This window comes from Emys orbicularis, chromosome 9 (assembly GCF_028017835.1).
Source record: "Emys orbicularis isolate rEmyOrb1 chromosome 9, rEmyOrb1.hap1, whole genome shotgun sequence".
In the NCBI taxonomy this organism is placed as follows: domain Eukaryota; kingdom Metazoa; phylum Chordata; order Testudines; family Emydidae; genus Emys; species Emys orbicularis.
The window spans coordinates 50,517,531-50,540,494 of NC_088691.1; the positions used below are offsets into that span (position 1 = coordinate 50,517,531).

Here is a 22,964-nt window from a genome sequence, read left to right on the forward strand (position 1 = left end):
GTACAAACAGAACAAAAATACCTGGCTTTTATATAGAGACAAGGTGGGTGAGTTAATGTCTTTTATTGGACCAGCTTCTGTTGGCAAAGAGACAAGCTTGTCTTTTGCCAATAGAAGTTGATCCAATAAAAGATATTACCTCGCCCACATTGTCTCTCTAATATCCTGGGACCAACATAGCTACAACAACACTGCAAATTGCTTTTATATAGTGCTTTTCCTATATAGCTCTGTAAGTGCTTTACAAAGGTAGTGTGATCAGCATCAGTTACACCTGGGGGAACTGAGGCACAGAACAATGTCCCCAAGGTCACCTAGCAGGCCAGTAGCAGTGCCAGGAATAGCACTCAGGTTCCTGGGGTCACAGTCCAGTGCTGTATCCACTAGACCACACTGCCCCAAAGAGCTTACAAGCTATGTATCAGACAAGAGACAACAAATAGATAGACAGATGGGGAAATACGAGACAGTATAGGTCAGCATAATAGGCGGAGTCTCAGCATATCAGCGGTCTAACTGCTGTCACGTTTTCTGTAGGCTCCATGACAAAAGGGAGTCTGACACAGATTTGGAGGAGGATGAGAGCTTTGTGGATGTTTACAGGGAGCTTCTCCCAAGTGTGAGGCATAGCATAGGAAACACAAAGGAGCTTTTTACAAAATGAGACAGGTGGACAACAGAGGCTGGCATCATTGGCCAACTGGGGGTGGGTATATAAAGAAGGCCTGAAATGTATTTACAAAACAAAGTGTGGCTTTACATCAAAAATGCACATACTATCTAGCTTGGAAAACTGATGACTGGATATCTAGTGAAATTTGACATCACAAGAATCAAAGGTTTGTTATTGCACTAGTTTAACGTGAGTTGATTGCCAATCAACTTGTTAGCTAACATGTTTGTCCATGCTACTCTGGACACTACAAACATTTATGTGCTAGCATAATATATGAAAAAAGAGAGAGAAATGTGATTTTTTTATAATTTTTGATTAATCTCTGGCTCTCCTTTTCATCCTCAAACTGGAGGCTGGGCCCTACCATACCTGTCCCGCCAATGAACTGTGGTTGTGCAGAGAGACAGGAGGAGTCAGCATGGGGCTGGGTGAGTAAAGAGCCAGAAATGAACAGAAATTGCTAGCCCTAACATTGTGCACCATTTCTTGCTCTTTTTCCTTTTCTCCTACCTGACTTTCATTGCAATGTCATTTCCTTTCAGTTTTTCTCCCTTTTATTTGGTTACCTCGTCTCTCCTCATACCACTTTCCTACTCCCCACCTTATTTCTTGTTCCCCCTATTCCCATAGCTTCCTACGTTGCCATGAGGGACTTTAACTCTATTTTTTGAAGCGGTGAGACACTTCCTAATTGTTAAAAAGTTAATTCCAGAAGTGTGTTGACTGTCTTTTTGCTCAAGATATGAGGATCACAAAGATGAGAGCAGTACAAAGATTCCCACTGCCATAGAGATGTTACCCTTATACTTTGAAATGCACATCTGACAGTAGGCATTACTTTGTCACCATGGAAATGTTTGAGTGCTAAATATTCAAAAGCAGAGGGTAAAAAAAACAAGATAAAGCATATACAATTGTAAGGAATCTTTTAATCTTTACTGATGCATAAGAAGTTGTGATGGGTTCAGTCACAGAGACCCCCTTGAGACTGTCACCTGACGTGCTGAAACTACCTCTGAGCCTGTTTTCCCTGCCAGCTTGGGACTCCAGAACCCTGTCTTGTTGAGCCAGACACGCTACTCCGCTGCAACACAGACCCAGGGTCTGAACCACGCCCCCAACGCTGCAGACTTTAATCAAAACTGCTCAGCAGGTTTCCTATCTCCAGCAGCCAACGGGATCCAAACCCCCCAAATAAATCCGTTTTACTCTGTATAAAGCTTATACAGGGTAAACCCATAAATCGTCTGCCCTCTATAACACTGATAGAGAAATATGCACAGCTGTTTGCTTCCCCGGGTATTAAGCACTTACACTTACTCATACACAAAAGTGATTTTATTAAGCATAAAACATAGGTTTTAAGTGGTTTCAAGCAATAACAGACAGAACAAAGTAAGTTACCAAGCAAAATAAAGCAAAACACGCAAGTCTAAACCTAATACATTAAGAAACTGGATATAGGTAAATCTCACCCTCAGAGATGTTCCATTAAGCTTCTTTCACAGACTAGACTCCTTCCTAATCTGGGCCCAATCCTTTCCCCAGTACAGTTCTTGTTAGTTCCAGCTCAGGTGGTAAAAAAGGGGATTTTTCATGACTGCAGCCCTTTTATGGCTTTGGCACAAGGCGGGAATCTTTTGTCTCTCTAGGTCTCTACCCTTCCTTCTAAATGGAAAAGCACCAGGTTTAAGATGGATTCCAGTATCAGGTGACATGGTCACATGTCCTGTGAGACCCCAAGCCTCCATTCTTTCCGGCCTGACTCTCACGAACACAGGAAGGCTTACAAGTAAACAGAGCCATTTACAGGTGATTGATTCTGAAGCACCTTAATGGCGTCCACTTAACATGTTTACATCAGTAATACAAGTTTATATCTTATTCTCCTAACTCGAAACATAGAAATGATACATTCATACAAATAGGATGAACATACTCAGTAGATAAGCTTTGTAATGATACCTTACAAGAGCATATTCCAGTTACATTATATTCACTTATTAGCATAATTTCATAAAGCATATGGAATGCAACATCACCAATGTACAGTGGATAGTTTTGGTAGCCAGAGGGGAATGTCTCCTAAGTATTTTAGTTACAGTTTGGCTCTTTTCTTACGATAAAAGGACAATCCATCTCTCCCATTATCTTACTGCTTGCCACCAAAAAAGCTTCTAATTGACAAACACAAATTAACTTTATTTTAGTAATGTCAGATTTAATCCTTCAAAGTTCAGTGTTTTTGGCAAAGATCGCTCCTTTACATGTATAAACAATGAGAAGGAAATAATTTAATTGGTCAGATTAGTTCCCAAACTGTACACTAGTGCACTTTTAGCACATTAGTGATACAGGACATCCTGGGAAAATAAACTTTCTGAATTATTTGCACATCCCATAAAAGCCGAGAGTTTATTAAATAACTTCAAAGGCACAGGATTCACATTTGGTCACCTCCCCCCACATTTGTAAGCTAACACTCCACCTAGGGCAAGAGCCTGCTTTCCCTATTCATGCAAGGAGCCCTTGAAATCAGTAATACTATGTGTGTAAGGAAGACAGCAACACTTGGCCCTCTGTATTTTTATTATACTCTGCATTTAAGTTATAAAATGCTCAACTTCACATTTTCCACAGCATATAGGGTTACATAGGATAGTCATACAAGAGCTAGCAGGAGCACAAGTAGCACAGTGATGGAGAAAGCTTTTATTGAAACAGATTTAAAAGATTTTTTTCTTCTCTGACACATGAAATCAGAGGACAAGCCAAGTTAATAGCTGTTAACATTTCCCCCCACCCCCTAATGTTGTTCCAGTCTGAAAATCCCACTTAATGATGAACTTTAAATCAATTTAGCTATTTAACCCCTTCAGTAATTATTCTTAACTATATTAAATTAAAAATAGTTCAAACATGCTTGCAACCCACATTTCAGTTGTCGCAGCTCAGATAATCAGAATATATGTCTAATTCAGGCCTAAATTACCAGAAATGTTGAAATAAGGAAAGCAAAGAACTAAAGAGGGGAATTAGCAGGAAAATTAGTAGTTTTGTTATTGTGCAGGGGTTTTGGAGGACTCCAGTCAATTACACCTTCAGCAAAACTTACCACACCCATTGATTTAGTTTTTACAGAAAAGGCCACCATTTTTCTCCCAGACTGAATACCTTCTTACAATGTTTGCAGACTGAAACATAAAATGTTACAACCTGCAGCATGAGGCTGCCTCAGTGTCTGCTCATTTTTGAGCCTGCAATTCCTCTCAACCCATTTCAAACAAAGTTACACCTGTATTCAAGATGCACCATCTTCCGACCCCACAAGAAAATATTTACAGTGAAGATGTGCCACTATTGAAAAAGATAAAGCATTGTTACTTATGTGCATAATGTGCCATAGCAAATTCCTGGCCACTTCTAAACATGCATGAGAGCTGGGAATTATTTAAGCTACAGGAAGTTTACTCTCGATGGTAACAAAGAGGAGAGTGCTCTGTAGGAAACCAGGTAGGCCAGCTCACAACAACCCAAAAAACTAGCTACTTGCCAAGATTTCCTTAAACAATGTGGTCTAAGTTTCAATCAGAGGATATACAGATATACAGCTGCTCTGATCGGCAACTAATACCCTCCTGAAGCCTTTGATCTCTGCATATGAAATCCAGTTCACCTTCTCTCTATGTTCTATGCTTAGTTTTGGTAAAACTCTGGCATGTTCATTTGTAACCATTGCGTTGGGCTCTCCATCTCTCTTGGTGGAAGCTGGTGTTCTGGCCTTCCTCCTGTGGATGGATTTCACAGGACTCTTCAGTTGCTTCCCAACTTCATTGCTGACATCCCACAGTAACACCTTCCCATCATTTCCTCCCGAAAGCAGCCAATATTCTTCTGGCAGAAAGAGGACCTGTGACACCCCCAAAGTGTGACCCTTAAACCCCAGCTCCTGTTCAAACTTGACACCTGTTACCCTGAAGATCCGGATTTTACCATCTTCACCTCCACAACCAAAGACGTTGCCACATGCTGCAACAGACAGAGAATGAGCTAGGGGAGGGTTAAAGAACTGGCCAGCTGATTGCTGTTCCGCTCCTTCTGCTTCGTTCTCCTGCAGGGTCATGGTCCACAGTGGGCGAGCTTTCTGCAGGTTCCACAGCATAACCTTCAAATCAAACCATAAAAAATGACTTAGCACTATAGCTGCTGAAACAGCCTTCCTATGGTTAGTTGAGACTTGACCCTTGAGAAGGTGGAAGTGGTGAAGAAACCACTCTGAATTGCTTTCGGAGGCATCTGAGCAGCAGTAGCCATGACACACTGACAGTTTTAACTATGTAACTGAAAAAGGAACACACCAGTGTAATAGGGAATGAGAACAGCATTGAGTCAGACACTTTCTCTGCCACCTTTGGTGACCCATTTTATTTCCTTATCTGTAAATGGGGAGAACGCCTACTTCATAGCAGGGGTTGATGACTTTTGTAGATAATGCTGAACATTAAAACATTATATAAGAACTAACCAATTTTCATGATAACATACTAACAGTTCAGGGGAATCCAAGCCTCTGTGCTCTGAACCCCCAGGGCGTTTCAAGTTCCTGGAGCCTGAATGGAGTCCAGCCACTGCCCCAAATCTTTGAGTCCCTTGACCTTCAGGGCGCAGACCTTCTATCTGTCACCTCCTTCTAAGTGTTGGAACCTACTGTCCAGCTGCCTAACCCCTCTGGGTGCAGCACTGACCCTTCAGACCCCCTGATACTTAAACACACCCCTCTCCCAGAACTCGACCCAAAGTGTGAAGCTTCTGATTACATTTGAACTCTTCCAGGGGCAAAATTGTGAATGCTTAACACATACTGGTAGACAGGCTTTGCACTGATTCTAACACCATTGCTCTTTAACAGATAAAGCACAGGAGGCCACAGATCATACAAAATAAACATATGAAATGACAAGATCCCTCACTTGCTATCTTGCCCTTTCCTTGGGGTACCACCTGGGTCCAGGAAGGCAGGGTGTTACAGGGTGAGTGCTCTCTCCCTCACAGACTACAGTAAATGGCCCCCAACCCCAGCTGAGCAGACCATCCTCTGCCCTTTTCAAAACTTCAGCCTCCCCCGTTAGGTAACACCCTTGCCAGGCAAACCCCTGTAAAGTGACTTTGTTGCTGTGACTTCCCCCGCTAAGCAGCTCTTCTGGGCTAGGACCAGTCTTTTGTCTAGAGTGAATAGTTTTCCTGTTATTGGGTAGTCCTAAGTAGTCAACTGCTCTGTACTGTTGTTCTGCCCCCACCTTTGGAATTTTTAACCCAACATGGAAGCAAGTACACCATAGAGAAGTCAAAAGGCTGCATGTTCAAAATGGAGTTTGCAGCCTGACAGACACATAGGGATTGTAATTTTACACACAATCCATGAATTATACAGATATATTCTCAATTTATCACACCACAGTATTTGCAACCCTCAGTGTAGCACTGCGCTAGTGCATGAGAAGTGAAAATGACTAGAAACAGGCCAGTCTAGTTTCACTAGCCAGGCTGAGTAAAATATAAAAACGAAATATCAATTTTAACAGGTAGTGGCCCTTTAACAGTAACCTCCTAAATTTCCAAAACAGCACACAGGGATTTACCTGCATGGTTCCCATTATCAGTTGGGGGGAGAGGACCACAACTCAAATTCCATACTCACCTCACTGAACATTTGAGTTCACTTATTTGAACAGACAATACAAGATGATTAGAACCGTTTCCTGTATTATCATAATCTGGTGAGAACACATCTCCAGATGATAAAACTTAGTAAGACTCCACCACCTGCAGAATCCCCATATTGCAATAAATATGCTTCCAAATGGAGCATTATTTGACTTCCAGTACTGCAAGTCAATTATGGATGAGTCACCCAACAGGGTTAGTGTGTGTGTTAGGTGGTAATTCAAACAAATGATGTTACTGAGCTACAGGAGCACAAGGAAGCTTCAGAAACTGTAAAACATCTATTTTCTTCCTCCACTCCACCCCCAGCATGTGAGGAAAAAGACACATAAAAGGACAAGACTCGGGCCAAAATTTTCAAACTTGGTGTGTAAAGTAAGTGGCCTGATTTTCAAAAGTGCTGAGTGCCTGCACCTCCCATTAACTTCAATTGATTTTTGGGTACTCAGCACTTCTGAAAATTATTTCTCCAAGTACCTAAATATAGATTTAGGAACTTTAGGCAACCAGGTTTCCAAATCTTAACCATTGTATAAAAAAGTCAGCCCTTACTGAATTACAGCTACATTATGAATTCTAAAATTGAGATTTATAATGAACATTATCACCTTAACTAGGACATGACAAATGTGACAGTGCTAGTGGGAATTAGTATATATGCAGCGGCACAATTATTTCAAATTTGGTGACAATATATACCTCCAGACCAGTGGCACCGCTATGGGCACCCACATGGCCCCACAATATGCCAACATTTTTATGGCTGACCTGGAACAACGCTTCCTCAGCTCTCGTCCACTCACGCCCCTTCTCTACCTACGCTACATTGATGACATCTTCATCATCTGGACCCATGGGAAGGAGACTCTGGAAGAATTCCACCACGATTTCAACAGCTTCCACCCCACCATCAACCTCAGCCTGGACCAATCTACCCGGGAGGTCCACTTCCTAGACACCACGGTACAAATAAGTGACAGTCACATTAACACCACCCTATACCAAAAACCCACCAACCGCTATGCCTACCTTCATGCCTCCAGCTTCCATCCCAGACACACCACACGATCCATCGTCTACAGCCAAGCGCTGAGGTATAACCGCATTTGCTCCAACCCCTCAGTCAGAGACCAACACCTACAAGATCTTCACCAAGCATTCTCAAAACTACGATACCCGCACGAGGAAATAAGGAAACAAATCAACAGAGCCAGACGTGTACCCAGAAGCCTCCTGCTGCAAGACAAGTCCAAGAAAGAAACCAACTGAACTCCACTGGTCATCACCTACAGTCCTCAGCTAAAACTTCTCCAACGCATCATCAGTGATCTACAACCCATCCTGGACAACGATCCCTGGCTTTCACAGGCCTTGGGAGGCAGGTCAGTCCTCGCCCACAGACAACCCACCAACCTTAAGCATATTCTCACCAGCAACCACACACCGCACCATAGTAACTCTAACTCAGGAACCAATCCATGCAACAAACCTCGATGCCAACTCTGCCCACATATTTACATCAGCGACACCATCACAGGACCTAACCAGATCAGCCACACCATCACCGGCTCATTCACTTGCACGTCCACCAATGTAATATACGCCATCATATGCCAGCAATGCCCCTCTGCTATGTACATCGGCCAAACTGGACAATCCCTATGTAAAAGGATAAATGGACACAAGTCAGATATTAGGAATGGCAATATACAAAAACCTGTAGGAGAACACTTCAACCTCCCTGGACACACAATAGCAGATTTAAAGGTAGCCATCCTGCAGCAAAAAAACTTCAGGACCAGACTCCAAAGAGAAACTGCTTGCAAATTTGACACCATCAGCTCAGGATTAAACAAAGACTGTGAATGGCTAGCCAACTACAAAAGCAGTTTCTCCTCCCTTGGTGTTCACACCTCAACTGCTAGAAGAGGGCCTCATCCTTCCTGATTGAACTAATCTCATTATCTCTAGACTGATTCTTGCCTGCATATTTATACCTGCCTCCGGAAATTTCCACCACATGCGTCTGACAAAGTGGGTATTCACCCACGAAAGCTTATCTTACATACAAAAGTAGTCCTTTAACATCAAGGGCCTACTTGCATGAGTGAGTCTTTGCAGGACTACACCCTAATAAGCTATCAAAACCTGGGTATTGCAATGTTTGGAATGTTGTTTGCATTAAGTTTGTATCAGTCACCAGTGGATTATGCCTTCAAGAAAAAAAACAGACCCCGGCATCTCTGCTCAAAGAATAACCTGAGTCATGTTTTACCATTAGAGGATTAGTAAAGGGTACATTGTCAAAGTTAGGGTATACCCCCAAACTGACTTTCCCCCTATCTTTTTGCAAAGTCCATGTGATTCAGTAACATTTAAATATTTTTCATTAAAAAAAAAAATCTAGTCCTAAATAGTAAACCTAAAATAAAAGTTGGAATTTGAAGTGAGGTAGAGGAAGGACAAATTAAAAAAAGTAATTGATTTCATTTAAGCTTTCAAGAGGTTATTAAAACAAAGGAATAACACATGAAATTTTAAACAAACCTTATCATTGTATGTACCAGTCATAAATGTGCTTTTAACTAATCTGTACTAAATGTCAGAACAGTAATATCAAAAGTTAGCACTTTTTGCAAACCACTCACAACGTTCTGTTTGCAATATTTAATTGGTCCCCTGGGAAAAGTCAGAATGCATAAAGAAAAACAATGATAGTTGATGTAGTGCAAGCTTTCTACAGCCACCTTGTCATGATTTATCCCCTTTCTCCACACCAGACAGAACCTCTGAGTCTTGGCTAATTTAGGCTTTGGGTGATTTGACCTGTGGTCTGTTTGCTGACGACAGACTGAAGTTCTCATCCACAACTATCCAAGGGCTGTCCCTCTCTGTCTTAGGCTAGTTGCTTCTTTTAGCTCTGCTGCCACTTCTCACACCACCCCCTTTGACAGAATACTTTAATTCAGTGACATTCAGACCTCAGTGGTTCAGGAGCCAAATTAGTGATCAGTTATGACTCTTTTGGGTAACGTAGTGTGAATTCATTATTTCATTTACTATAGTACTATATATTCATATTTAAACAGCACGGTGGGAAATATTTTGGGTTTTTTTATATATATAAATAATTATCACAGCAAAATGAGTGACCAAGTATTATTTTATCAACTAAAATTGGTTAATAACATAGTAAAAGCGCATCCTGATTGGTTAATAATGAAATCATAGTATTTTAATATGTGCTGAAAAAAGCCGCAGGGGCCGCATTAAAGAGCCACTTGCTGCTCGCGAGCCTCAGTCTGAGTATCACTGCTCTAATTCCTGCTTTCCCAACTTTTTTATAATAAAGGAGGGCAATAATAGAAACAATGTAAATGCTGTGCAGAAAACAGCATTATCGTCCTTAGGACACTGCTGGCTATTATGCTGGGGCCACATTAGGAGTGTTGGAGAGCCACATTAACTATCCTAGAATGGAAGAGAAGTACAGCAAATATCTAATTACTCATATCTGGTTGATATTTAAGTTCTCTAGCCATCATCCACCATCTACTATAAAAATCACCTTCATGTCCAGTCCACAAGACACAAGGCTTTGAGGGCGCTGAGGTCGAAAGGCTACAGAGGAGCAGATGTTTGAATGCCTCCTCAAGGACCGGCTGACTTTCTTGTTTTCCAAGTTCATAATTTTTATTGCCCCAGAGTCATCTGCAGCAGCCAGGACACTATCTGTCTCATTCACTGACAGGCAATTGATCTCTTCCTCATTCAGATGAAAGCATTCAACTGGCCCCTTAAGGGATCTGACATCCAACATGCTAATGGTTTCACCATGGGAGGTGTATAGCCTGCTGGGGTAGGTGGGAGAGAACACAACACAGGTGACATCATCTGCCCTTGGAAGCTGTATCTGTCCTAAATGAATCCCTTCTTCATTCCAGATTGTGAGTTCTCCTCTCTCTGCTCCGGAAGCTACCAGCCCTTCTTTGTTTACATTCAAGCACAGTATAGAAGAGGAATGTCCACTAGTCCACTTGACTGCCATGATACTTCAAGGGAGTCTGTGAAGGAAAACAAATTGATGTTAGGGAAGGGTTTTTCCTACTACAGTAAAAAATTAAGAATGCAAGCACGCTTGGCTGACACAGTAACATGCAGTGGATGAGATGCTAGTGTCCCTAAGGTAAAACAGACACCTGTATAGGTAAGCACATTAACTGGGACTTGGGCTCAAACAGTATTGACATTTTGCATCATCCCCTTGCTGCTCTATTGTGAGAAGTGCTATGTCCGGTACATGAACTAAACTAAATCACCTTCTGCTAATCTTGAGTAGTTGTCTAGGTGGAAGTTACTTCAGCTGCAACCCCTGCAGCAGGGAGTGTCTTTTCATTATGTGCATACAGTGCTCATCACAATGGGGTCCCAGTCTCTGACTGGGGTATCTAGGTGCTATCACAACACATAAATTAAACTTTCTATTGCACTTACTGAAAAGAGTAGGGGGGAAATTTCAGGGCTTGTCTATACTTTCAGAGCTGAAGCAGTGCAGCTGAACCACTGTAGCACTTAGTGAATATGCTACCTACGCTGACAGGAAAGTTTCTCCCATCTGTGTAGGTACTCCACCTCCCCGAGAGGCAGTGGCTATGTTGATGGGAGAAGCCCCCCCTGTCAACATAGCGCTGTCTACACTGGGGGTTAGGTCTGTTAACTGTCATTCAGGGGTTTGGTGTTATATTGACATAAGTTCCTAGTGTGACCAAGCCTTAATATCCTAGACAACAGTCCCTCTTCATAAAACAAATTCTTATGTTCCAAGCTGTGTGAAAAGCTACAATTTAGAGCATGACTACTTCCTCTGACTACACAGTCACTGAACTGCTTTGTAAATCACACCAATACCTAGAGTAAGAAAACTGCTGTGTAAGACAAAGTTCTTTTCTTCCTAAACAATAAGCTTATTTTGATAATGGTGGGGTTTGCATGAAGTAACATCATCATTGTAAACAGAACAATGAAAATAGTTTAACTATATACAGCACTATCCACATAAGCAGAAAGGAAACATACAAAGATGAGATATGGAAAAACTGAAATGAAAAGTAAAAATGGACTCCACCAGGGGTGAAGGCAGAATGACATAAATTGGTGGAGTTGGGAGGAACTGAGTTAATTGAGGGATGAAGTGAACAAGGTTTAAATATGAGATCAGAAGGGAGGAAGTAACCTGTGGTTCAGAGCATTTGAGAGAGAAAAGGTTGAGGAACTTTCTTTGGTGCTTGGACTCTTGCTATTGAATTTTCAGGTAAAAGAGACCAGCATCTAAAACTATAAAAATGTGATGTGCAAAAAACTGTGTTCAGCATTTTTCTAAAGTTGCTGGAAGCCCCACAACAGAGGAGGAATTCAGCACTTGTGTAAGCTAAAACTTTTTGCTTGTTTGACCCTACTGATGAGAATTAGGTCCTAAAGTATGGATCCCACCAGTCCCCAGCTTCTTGTGTGTGACACCACTGCCTGCAGTCTGCTGGTACACCTGTCCTGGAACCTCACTGCCAAATAATCCTCTCTATAGCGGCAAAGGAAGCCACTTTGAAAAAGTGTGTAGTTTCTTTAAAAAAAAAAAAACCCTTGCTAGTATTGATAAACCCACACATTTTAAAAAAATGTAGGTCTGTAAAATATTTTACATTTTAGTATAATAGGATATAAAGAGAACTATAAAACCATGCTGAATTCCTTATACGTGGCATTTACTTTACTATGGGGTTGCAAGGTGGCACACACGTGCATGTGACGCTGCTAGCAGAATGCTTTTACGGACAATTCACATTCCAGGAGTTGGAGATCTGTGGCTGGTCCAGACTTTTCAGGGCCTGAACTTTAGTAAATTTCAAGTTAGCTAATGTGCTTGATGACCATGTTTCCCCTTATTAGTTGGAGTCATCAGCAAGTATGTCTAAGGCTCTGCTCCTACAATTGGATCCACCTAGAAGGACTCTGGCACCTATGAGAATCATATTGTAGGCTGGGGCCTAAAATTGTTGAGGCTTTTTAAACAGCTTTACATGTTATGGTTGAAACAACACAAATATATTAAATATTTCAGCAATTTGGCATTCCAATTCAAAGTGTGGTAAGAAGCATTGCCTCTATTTTAAACCAAACATGATTTGTTCAGATTTTGTGGTGGAGGCAAGGATCAATGCTGTTAAATATATTAATGGTTTTAAATTGTAAACTCTTGGCAAGAGGGATTTTTTAAAAATTGTACAGCACACAGCACATCTAACAAAGCTCCTTATGTGCATGCAGAGGTAGGAAATGGCTGTAGTGCAGATTTACAGTTGAGGGTGGCAGCCATAGGTAAAGCCCCCCGGGGGGGGGGGGGGAGATGAGCAAGAGGAAGGAGGGGCAGCTGTAGGCAAAGCTCTCCCCCTCCTCCCCCCATGGGATGGGTGAGAGTGTGTTTGTGTGGAAGTGGCTGTAGACAAAAGCCTGTGGTGGTGACTGGGGATGGGGGGGGGGGGGGGGGGGTGTGTAGGAAAGGCCCAGGGGATAAGCAGGAAGAGGGGTGGCTGTATGAAAGGACCAGGCAGGTATGGCTGGACAGAAGATCAGGAAGGGGGGGTGTTTGGGGGTGGCTATAGGGATGGCCCGGGGTGAGAGAGAGGAGGACAGCATGGGGGAGGTTAGCAGGAGGATGGTAGGGAAGACCCAGGGGAAGGATTAGCGGTGGAGGGGACGGGGACAGGGACAGGGAGGCTGGAGAGAAGGCCTGGGCAGGGTGGCTGGAGGGAAGGCCCTGAGGGGGGCGGGGGGAAGATGGTTCGGGGGAAGGCCCAAGCAGGGGTGGGATGAGTGGGGTGGCTGAAGGGAAGGTCCAGGTGAGGGGGAGAGGGCTGGAGATAAGGCCTGTGGGGCGGATGGGGAGGGATCGGGGTGGCTGGAGGGGATATCTAGCAGGAAGGCCCATGTGGTGGAAGGGAAATAGCTATAGGGAAGGAGCGGACTAGGTGCTCATAGGGAAGGTCCGGGCAGGGGGCCTGAAGGGAAGGCCTGAGAGGGAGTGGGCGGCGGGCTGGAGGAAAGGCCAGGGAGGGAAGAGCAGGGGGTCGGGGGTGGCTGGAGGAAAGAGCAGGGAGGGATGAGCATGTGGGGCGGGGGTCTCGAGGGCCTGAGCGCAGGAGGGTGTCTGGAGGGAAGGCCCGGAGGGGAATGAGCGAGGGGCGGTGTGTGTGCGGAGGGAAGGCCCGGGGGATGGGACTGGAGGAAAGGCCCCGGGGATAGGCAGCTCCCACCGCGCCGCTCGCTCTCGTCCGTGCTGCGGGGTGAGGGGAGGGCGCGTTACCTCTGACCACACCAAGCACCCAGCTTCCCCGCGCGACCCGCCTGTTCCGGCGCAGCATAATTACATCATCTCAAAGTACTTCCGTGCGTCCTCTGCGGCCAAGCTACCGAACGCTGCGGCGCATGCGCCTCCGAGATCCTATGCCAGCTCTACCCGTAACCAACATGGCGCTCCTGCTGTCAACCTCTCCTCGTACAAAGTAGTAGTGACAGCTGCTGTGGAGAATGCGGGGTGGATAGTCTGGGCGTCGCTCGCGGCTATGTTCCCGGGGTAAACTGCGGCACTCTGGACTCTCAGCTGTGCCCCTCCTGCCCAACCGCAGAGCTCACTTCCGCCCGCACTTGTCCCCAGTCGGGGGAGGGCAAACAGCTCGCACCGCCCCCCACTGTACTGCCGGTTCCCGCGAGATTGGCTAGTGCGGCTGGCGCCGCCTCAGGGGCTGGTACAGCGCCTCGCGCCGCCGCGGGGTCTCGCGGAGGGGGTGGTTGTTGCCGGCCGGCAGGAGGGGCGAGCGGCCGGTGCGCGCCGCCTGAGGCGATGGCGGCGGGCGGAGGCGGGGGGGCGGTGGGGGGCGCGGGCTGGCGGCTGCCCGGGCGGGTGCTGGAGCTGGTGTTCTCCTACCTGGAGCTGTGGGAGCTGCGCAGCTGCGCGCTGGTCTGCCGGCTGTGGCACCACGTCCTGCACGGCGACGAGAACAGCGAGGTGTGGCGCAGCCTGGCCGCCCGCAGCCTGGCCGAGGAGGCGCTGCGCACTGACATCCTCTGCAACGTGCCCACCTACAAGGGCAAGGTGAGCGGGGCCTCGCCACAGGCTCCGGGCTGCCGAACCGGCGCCGCGGGGGGCAGGGCTGGCAGCCCCTGCTGCGCCGCCGGGATCACGGCAGGGCCAGGGCACCCCGCGCGGCGATAGTTACTGTGCAGGGCCGAGCGGCACCGGCCGGCGCTGTCCGCGCACCCGGGCATTGCAGGGAGGGACCCTCCTGTCGCAGCTGCCGTCCTCGCCCCAGCGCTGCCAGAGCCGTTATCTACTCCCTGAAATGACCCTTCTCTACCTTCGCCTTGACAATGGGACTGGCCTATGGAGAGCAGGTTTTCCCTGGCTGCGCCTCCCCACACCCACTGTCATGTTTTCCATCCCCCTGTTGGAGAATGGCAAGTAGATCTGGTGTTGCTGAATTGTCATCTTCTTGCAAGGAATGCTTGTCTTAAGCTGCCGCCATTGGTCCTGCCAGCTGTTCAAAGCAAGTCTGGTCAACTGTGCTTAAAATACTCTGCACAGCCAGCAGGCTGTCTTCATTGCTGTGGCCTGGGAAGCTGAAATCGGGTTGCTATTTGAAAAATTTCCCTAATATAGACTAGGCTTTTAATTGCTTGTTTTACAGGTGCCCTCCACTTCCTACCATTCCCCTCAGTCCTCTCTATTGCTCTCTGTCGGGGGCTCAGGTACTCTGGTTCGCTACTCTCTGGAGTCTTCAACCAGTAAACCCACTATCCTGCGCATAGGTGCTGACTCTGTGGGTGCTCTGGGGCTGGAGCACCGACGAGAAAAAAATAGTGGGTGCTCAGCACTCACTGGCAGCCCCATGGATTAGCTCCCTCCCCTCTCCCACAGCCCTCCTGCCTGCCACAATCAGTTGTTCAGTGGTGTGCAGGAGGCACTGGGGGGGAGGGAGAGGAGCAGGGGCAGGAAGAAGTGGGGGGAGGGCAGGAAGGGTCGGAGATGGGAGCTTGGGGGAAGGGGGTGAAGTGGAGGTGGGGCCTAGGGGGGCAGAGCAGGCGGGGGGTTGAGCACCCCTCGGGAACTCAGGAACTTGGCACCTCTGATCCTGCGTGCTTTTGTGTCTCTTCTACACTGTGGTTTTTTTTTAAAGTTCGAAATTTGTTGGGAATGAGGTGTAAGATGTTAATGAATTAATTCATTTTATTATTATTCTCTCCACTCAAAAATCCCATCTCTCTTTCTGTGGTTTTAGGTACGGGCCTTTCAACATGCTTTCAGTACCAATGACTGCTCCAGGAATGTGTACATCAAGAAAAATGGATTTACATTGCACCGGAACCCCATTGCTCAGAGCACAGATGGGGCAAGGACCAAGATTGGTTTCAGCGAGGGTCGTCATGCTTGGGAAGTTTGGTGGGAGGGGCCTCTTGGCACAGTGGCAGTAATTGGAATTGCCACAAAACGGGCTCCCATGCAGTGTCAGGGCTATGTAGCACTGCTGGGCAGTGATGACCAGAGTTGGGGATGGAATCTGGTGGACAATAATTTGCTACATAATGGAGAAGTAAATGGCAGTTTCCCACAGTGCAATAATGCACCAAAATACCAGGTGAGTGAGACTAAGCACCAGCTAGAGAGGCTCTACACATCTGTGAACAGCTGTCCTTCAAGAATTGTCAGGCAAGAAAAAGACTTAATTGCCTAATAAGCCTTATCACTGTTCTTTAATATGTCCCTTTTCTATTATAAAAATGTCTGTCTCCTAAACTGGTCTGACATGGCAATGTATACAATATGTTTACCTTTTGAGGGGAAAAATTTACCTTATTATCTTTTTTCTAATTTACTGGTTTATTTTAGATTACATCCCTGTATGGTGTACAGATTCTGGATCCTACGTTGTCTCCTCCAGTTAGAATGAAATTAATCTTGTACCTTTCTTTTTTCTCAAATCTTATCTGATATTATCCTGCATTCATATACAGTTCATTGAAAGGCAGCAACCTCTTGTGTTTAAAAAAAAAAAAAAAAAAAGGTACTAGAGCATTCTAAATGTTTTAACCAGGGATTTGTTCACCAATAACAGAGCTGTGTTTGATAAGCATTATGTCTTTTTGGTGCATCCCAGCGTTAAGTGTGCTGAGTCTAGTCGGCAATTGGATAGGAATTCTCCAAGGAAGTCCTGGGTGATGCAAAAGTGATGTTTATTCAATAACTGATATTCTTCGAGGTGACATCTTTTGGATAAGACATAACATTGATGTTCAGATAACTTGCCATAATTAAAGAATGTGTGGCACTTTTCCCCCCCCAAAATAGTGGTATTTAGCTGTGGCCAAATTCCACTTTTGGATAACTACATTCTGCTTACTAGATTTTCTGACAGTACAGCTTCAACTGAATACACTATACTTCCTGACTTACACTGTTATGTAGTGTTGTTGTGTGATGTTCCACTTCAGATGTGGCTGCATTTTAGTGGGTGAACATTGTTTAATGTATATTTATATATAATATTCCTAAGTCCCCACTCTAAGTAAAGTTAGCTGTTTGAGTGGTATAGCAAACATGATCTGTGTAGTGGCACTTAAATTTAAAAAATTGCACTTTTCTCTGAAACATGTATCTATGATTTTTTTATGAGTAAAACATAATATTACTGTAATTTAAAGATCAGAGAGACTATTTTTTCTGTAGTTAATTTTGTGCCTTTGATAGCACTATGTACAGTCACTCTGCCTATTTACTTTGTGTGCTCAGTTTCCTTTGTTTGGGTCTTTCACACCCTAACAGGAAAGGAGGGTGGGGAAGAACTTAAAACTATAGCAATGGTCATGGAGACTCAAGGGTATGGTGTAGACAAAACTGCTTTGATCTTAGTTTTTAAATTGACTTGATTTCAAGTTGATGTCTCTTTAAAGTATGCTTGAATTAAGTAAAGCATGTGAGATGATCTTTCTTTTCATAAAATAAAGACTAAAAAGTATACATTCTTATGTTAAAAGAGACTACATTTGAGGGTGGCTTGACTCTTCCACAACATAGAAGCTTGTGTAATATCCTGTTACTGCTTGCTGTTGGGAGCTGTGTACTTATTTAAATTTCAAATCATGCTCTAGGTAAATGAACTGACATGCAATATCATGTTTATATGCTGATCTGTGATTCTCCTGGTGCATTCAATGTTTATTATTCTCATACATCTTTTTTTTTTTCTTTTGGCAAAAACAAATGGGAAAAATCTACACATAGTTTTGAAATGTCCTGCTCTATCGGTAAATAAGAGTGTAATGCTAATGTTCAGAGTGCATGCTTGGCCAAAGAAGTGTTTTAGTTCACCTGGCATACAGCACCTACTTTCTTAAAACCAGTTCTGTGGCTTTAAAATCTCTCTGCAAAGGCTTTACCTATTTAGCATAATAAAAGCTATATTCAGAGTCATGGGAAATTCAGGGTGGAGGCCATTACAAAATAGCCACATACTGCAGAACACTGAAGTAGATGTAATGCAGTGTATTCATTCTTATTGCCAGATCAGTCACATGTGAAGGGTCACATTTGGGGTATTTAGCATTGTGATTGTTAACTGGAAATTTTCTGTACAGCTATACAGAATCTTGTGAGCATCAGTGAAACTGACACTCCCACAGAAAAATTAATTCATTTTTATTGAGAAACAGAAAAATGCCCTTCTCTTAAGGTCTCCTGTTCTACTGTCTATGTGCTATATTCGTTTTATTTCCCTTTTAATTGGTCTCCCTTTGAATATTGCCTGACTCTTCTTCCTATCTCCGTTTGCAGATAGGTGAGAGGATTCGAGTCATCTTGGACATGGAAGACAAGACATTAGCCTTTGAGCGGGGCTATGAGTTCTTGGGAGTTGCATTCAGAGGATTGCCAAAGGCCTGCCTATATCCAGCAGTGTCTGCTGTGTATGGCAACACAGAGGTGACTTTGGTCTACCTGGGAAAACCTCTAGATGGATAACATTGATTGTTTCATTGGGACATCAAGATGTGGAAGATCTGGAGAAGAAATCTGCACGTTGGTTAGAGGGAAAGATGAACTTGAAATAAAGTGTGGGTGCGTGTGCAAGAAACATCCAGGAAAACAAAGAATTGTGATCTGGAGAACCAGCCATACTGCAGGAATTGTTACATTTCCTTTTTCTATCAAACGAGAAAAATCCTCAGGGTTGGAGTTGGTTGAGTGGGAAGTTCACACATGCATGTTGCAACATATTTCATTGCTAAGATGGCTGTGTGTGACCTCAAATACGTAAGGAAAGATTTGATAGATGTGCTTGAGGAAATTAACCTGCGAATTTGTAGGTAGCGTGTTTTGTGAAAGACTCCCATTTTAAAACTGTTCCTTCCGGGCTAGTGTGGCTACCAGAGGGGAGAGAGTCTGGTTGGGTTTTATTTATATATTTTTAACATATTGAGAAGCATGGTCTGCCTGGACTGCACTTCTCTTATACAATGAGATATAAAATTTGTGCAGCTATTTTTAAGTGTATTTTAAAGGTTGTATATACAGAACATGTAAAAAAAAAAAAATCCTGTTTAAAGGTTGGCTTCTTTCTAAACTGGGATATAAGTTCTTAAAGGAAAAACCACTACATGGCATCAGAACAACCTCTGTTGAGAGATAGACAACATGCATGCAAGTGTTATAAAGCATCTTGGGATGCTTTTGTGGAAGAAGGTGCTACATAGGCTCATTTGGATGTGGAGAAAGTTTCCATGGCTAAAGCAATTTTTGTTTGTTTTCTGTGACAAAAAGAAGCCCCCCATGAGTTTTATTATGCCACAAATCCTGATCCCTATTAACAAGGGAATGCAAACTGATTTACTGGGTTGATCTTCCTCTTGATGCAGAAAAACTAATTCATCTTTAAGAAGTCATAAAGTTTATAATATTGTAAAATGAGGCTTTCAAAGTAATATGAAAAACAATGTTGAACTTCCTGGGTCTAGATTTTATTTTTCTGTTAAAATGTTTGAATAAGGATTCAAGGCTTCCTTTTATTTGACTTAAATTGGATGTTTAAAAGACAAACAAACCCCCAAATATCCAGGTATGGGCTCTGTCCACCTACAACCAAGAGTAGTAAAACTCTCACCTCCCTCTGACAGGAATTCTGGATCAGGTCTACTGTGTGGAGTTTTCACCCATTTCATTTTTCTAAAAACTATTTTTCACAAACTTGTCAGCATTACAGTACTCATGGAATCTGGTATCACAGCCTTCTCAATCAGTTGTGTCCTAAGGAAGTAGATGTAGGTGCTGTAGCAGCTGCTTTCCACAGAGGCTGAAAGCTCAACAGTGGTCTAGGAAACTGCCAGCTTCCACAATGAAAAATGCAAAGTTAGCCTCCAACCTGGCAGTAACATCTTAACCGCTAAGCCCTGAGGCCAGCCCTTGGTACTAAAACTTTATTTCATTTTTTTTTTTTTAATGTTTCTCCAAGCTACACAGAGCTATCTTAACTTTTTTCAGGATTATTATTTGAGGGAAGGGGAAGGGAAACATTTGTACAAACCCTTAATTTGTCTGCTAGAGAATCTGAATCATGTAATCTCAGACATATCTTTGAGTTTTCTGTGTATGGGCATGAGAGGAAATTCTTAAGTTATTGATTTCATTTTTTTCTGTTATCTGATTAAGCCGGGGAAATGGTACAGGGAGCTGTCTGGAATAATTGGGGTGCTGTTGAAGAACTAGGTTTGGAATGCTTTTTACATAATATATAATAGGGTTCTGCTCTGGAACAGACTCTGTTGCTACTTGAAGGGTTCTAAAATATTTATTTGTGTTATGTGTAGTCTGTTACTTAAAGGGAATATCTGTTGAGGTCAGTTTCTCTTGTTTGTTTTTGAAAACAAAATGCACATTAAGAAATGAAAGACCTTTTAAAACATGGAACTGAAACATGGAACAGTTGAATGAAGTGAGACCTGTACATGTGAATAACTTTTAGAAAAATCTAATTGTTACAAACATTTACTATTTCTATAAGATTGTAAACTATATATCAATACAGCAGAACATTATGGCATCAATTTAAAAACTGTCCTAAAATGAAAGAAAAACTTCAGTTAGATTAATGTGCTCTTTAAATGAGTCTTGAAAGGCATGGCCTCTGCACTTGTTTATGGAATCCAAGTATATATAGCTAATCCCAAGAACTGTTCCAGAGAATTTTGTTCATGAATTAGGTTTCACTTTTCTTTTTCAGGTAATGTCATGCCCTCTTTCCCTATAAATTAGAAGTGGTGGAAGCTGAACATTCCTTTCCTTGGAGGGTGGGCGATGGGGAACATCTTGCTTATGTAAACTTGTTATAACTTATTACTGGAGACCAATGCTAGTTGTACAAAATATTAAAATAAACTCTGCTACAACATAAAAGGAAATGTTTGTGTATTGTTATAACAGCATTCAGGGCATGTTGGTGTGGGAGTTGAAGTAGCAATTTTGAGAGTGTTGAATTGGAGAAATGTCATTAAGTTCAACTGCCAAAAAAGTGAGGCTGATTGTGATTGATTTCTGCTGTTTGATTTGTAGTGTGGGCATTTTAAAAAGAGAGAGCCCCTGGCCAATGATTGTAAATAGTTTGTAACTCAATGGTATATATATGTGCTTGTGTACTCTGAAACACAGGAAATCTCACAGGTGACTTTGACTCAGTTGGGAGCACTCTCCCTAAGAGCCAGAAAGCTGTTGGTTCAAGTTTCATACCAGGAGATGAGTTGATATTTATTGCTGAGACTTCATTGCAGTGTGTGCAGTGCTGCACAGAGAGTTCTTTCTGCCACTCTGTGGCTCTTGATGTGAAAGTTAAAGGTCATGGGTACCTTTAAGGAGAGTGAATAAATGTTTCCCCTCTTAATAAGAGGCTCCAGAGTAGGGGTTCTCAAACTTTTTTTGCAGTGCCCTCCTTTGAAAATATTTCACCCCCTAAAGTTACCATATTTTAAGTTCCCAAATAGAGGACGCTGCTGGAGGTACGGGGGTGGGGAGCTGGATACAGCAGCCACCGCTCTCTGACCACCCAACTCTGAAGGCAGCACTGCTGCCAACAGCAACACAGAAGTAAAGGTGGCAATACCATATCCTTCCATCCTTACTTCTGCACTACAGTCTTCCTCCTCCTGCTTCCCCCAATGTAACTGAAGTTCTGTTTGCTTGAGTAATTAGTGGGCAGATTCTGGTGTAACATGATCTGTGGAAGTAATCTATTAGTGCATTGAAATGATGATCCGTTTTGTCGGTATATATTTCCCCACCATTCTTACAAATGGCACTGGATTGCTCCCAATGAAAATTCTTTGTTTGGTGTATCTTGAGCACTTGATACAACTTGTGCATAGTCTGTTTCATTATAGCTTCCTCTATTTGTGTGCCTTCACACCACAACAGAGGAGGGAAGGGTTTTAAAAGATAGGAAAATATGGCTGTCAAACTACAAAAATCGTCAGAGGGACTTGGTGAGTGGAATAAGTGGAACTACTACATTTCTTGTTATAACTAATTAAATTCCAGGTTGTATCCCTTTTAATAGTCAGGTATGATTGGCTGAAAATCTAGGTTAACAATATTGGAGATGTTAAGTAGCTAGTAAACTGACAGGGATACACGTTAGCCTGTACCCTGGGGAATTCTTAGTAAGTCAGTTCTTTGTAAATCACAAATAGGCATTTTTAATCCTCTCAGAGAGAGTACAATATCTTATGGCTCTGCTGGGCCCCACTAATGAAGAATGAGGAGAAAGTCATTTAGTATATTTCTGCTGTAGGAAACCGAGAACTGACTTTTTGTTGTTGCTCACCAAGAAGAGTGGCTGTAAGAAATTGGAAAAAATACACACAAGAGCTACAATGAAACTAGATGACTTTTTGGTTCACATTTCAGTGTTTGCAGTGCTCATTTCAAGGCAGATGCAACATTAAATATTTTGTAAAGGAAGTAAAGCTGGTTTTAGAGCATTTATTAATTGTAGAACATTAGTGCAGACACACTGGTTCTAGACCAGAGGTTCTCAGGACAAATTTTTTGGTGGCGTCCGAGTGCGGCCACCAACCCTTACTGGTGGTCGCTCTCACACTTTTTCTTAAAATACTTAATTATCTTTAGGAAAAACAAATAAATTTGCACATATACGTGTCCAAATCATTGTAATTTATTTATTGCTAGCTAGTAAGTCTGCTGTGAAAAGTGATATTAACAAACATACAAGTATCACTTTTCACAGCAGCCTTACTTAGCCCTCTCAAGCCTAGGGACAAATTAAACCCTGGATGGGGGATCAGGGAGGCAGTGTGGGGCTGGAGCCTGAAGCCCCGTGGCCAGAGCCCGAAGCCCCGCATCCGGAGTCTGGGGCCTGCCGCCGCACAGCTGGAGCCTGGGGATGGAGCCTGAAGCCCCTTGGCTGGAGCCTGCCGCCCCGCCACCCCAGGGCTGAAGCCCAAAGCCTGAGCCCCG

The 22,964-nt window shown here is 43.5% G+C and overlaps 2 protein-coding genes across 2 annotated transcripts; one reads left to right on the forward strand and one right to left on the reverse strand.

Annotated features, from left to right (window-relative positions):
• Positions 1 to 4,008: 4,008 nt before the first annotated feature.
• WDR53 (WD repeat domain 53) lies at positions 4,009 to 13,829 on the reverse strand. The gene is made up of 3 exons (XM_065410880.1): positions 13,758 to 13,829; positions 9,969 to 10,464; positions 4,009 to 4,841 (listed from the first exon to the last, which is right to left on the reverse strand). Exons 2-3 carry the CDS (start codon positions 10,446 to 10,448, stop codon positions 4,254 to 4,256), a joined length of 1,068 nt encoding a protein of 355 aa, XP_065266952.1. The 5' UTR covers positions 10,449 to 10,464; positions 13,758 to 13,829; the 3' UTR covers positions 4,009 to 4,253.
• Positions 13,830 to 14,294: 465 nt separating this feature from the next.
• Positions 14,295 to 20,882, forward strand: FBXO45 (F-box protein 45). Its single transcript, XM_065410464.1, has 3 exons — positions 14,295 to 14,546; positions 15,730 to 16,086; positions 18,279 to 20,882. The coding sequence occupies exons 1-3, from the start codon at positions 14,295 to 14,297 to the stop codon at positions 18,462 to 18,464; spliced, it is 795 nt and encodes a 264-aa protein (XP_065266536.1). The 3' UTR covers positions 18,465 to 20,882.
• The last annotated feature ends 2,082 nt before the right edge of the window (positions 20,883 to 22,964 follow it).

Excerpts from the sequence above, each read along its gene's own strand:
- FBXO45 (XM_065410464.1), top strand. The coding sequence starts at position 14,295 with ATGGCGGCGGGCGGAGGCGGGGGGGCGGTGGGGGGCGCGGGCTGGCGG. Across the intron at positions 14,547-15,729 it reads TGCCCACCTACAAGGGCAAG|GTACGGGCCTTTCAACATGC; the intron begins GTGAGCGGGGCC and ends CTGTGGTTTTAG. Across the intron at positions 16,087-18,278 it reads ATAATGCACCAAAATACCAG|ATAGGTGAGAGGATTCGAGT; the intron begins GTGAGTGAGACT and ends CTCCGTTTGCAG.
- WDR53 (XM_065410880.1), bottom strand. The coding sequence starts at position 10,448 with ATGGCAGTCAAGTGGACTAGTGGACATTCCTCTTCTATACTGTGCTTG. Across the intron at positions 4,842-9,968 it reads CTTGTGGACTGGACATGAAG|GTTATGCTGTGGAACCTGCA; the intron begins GTGATTTTTATA and ends TTTGATTTGAAG.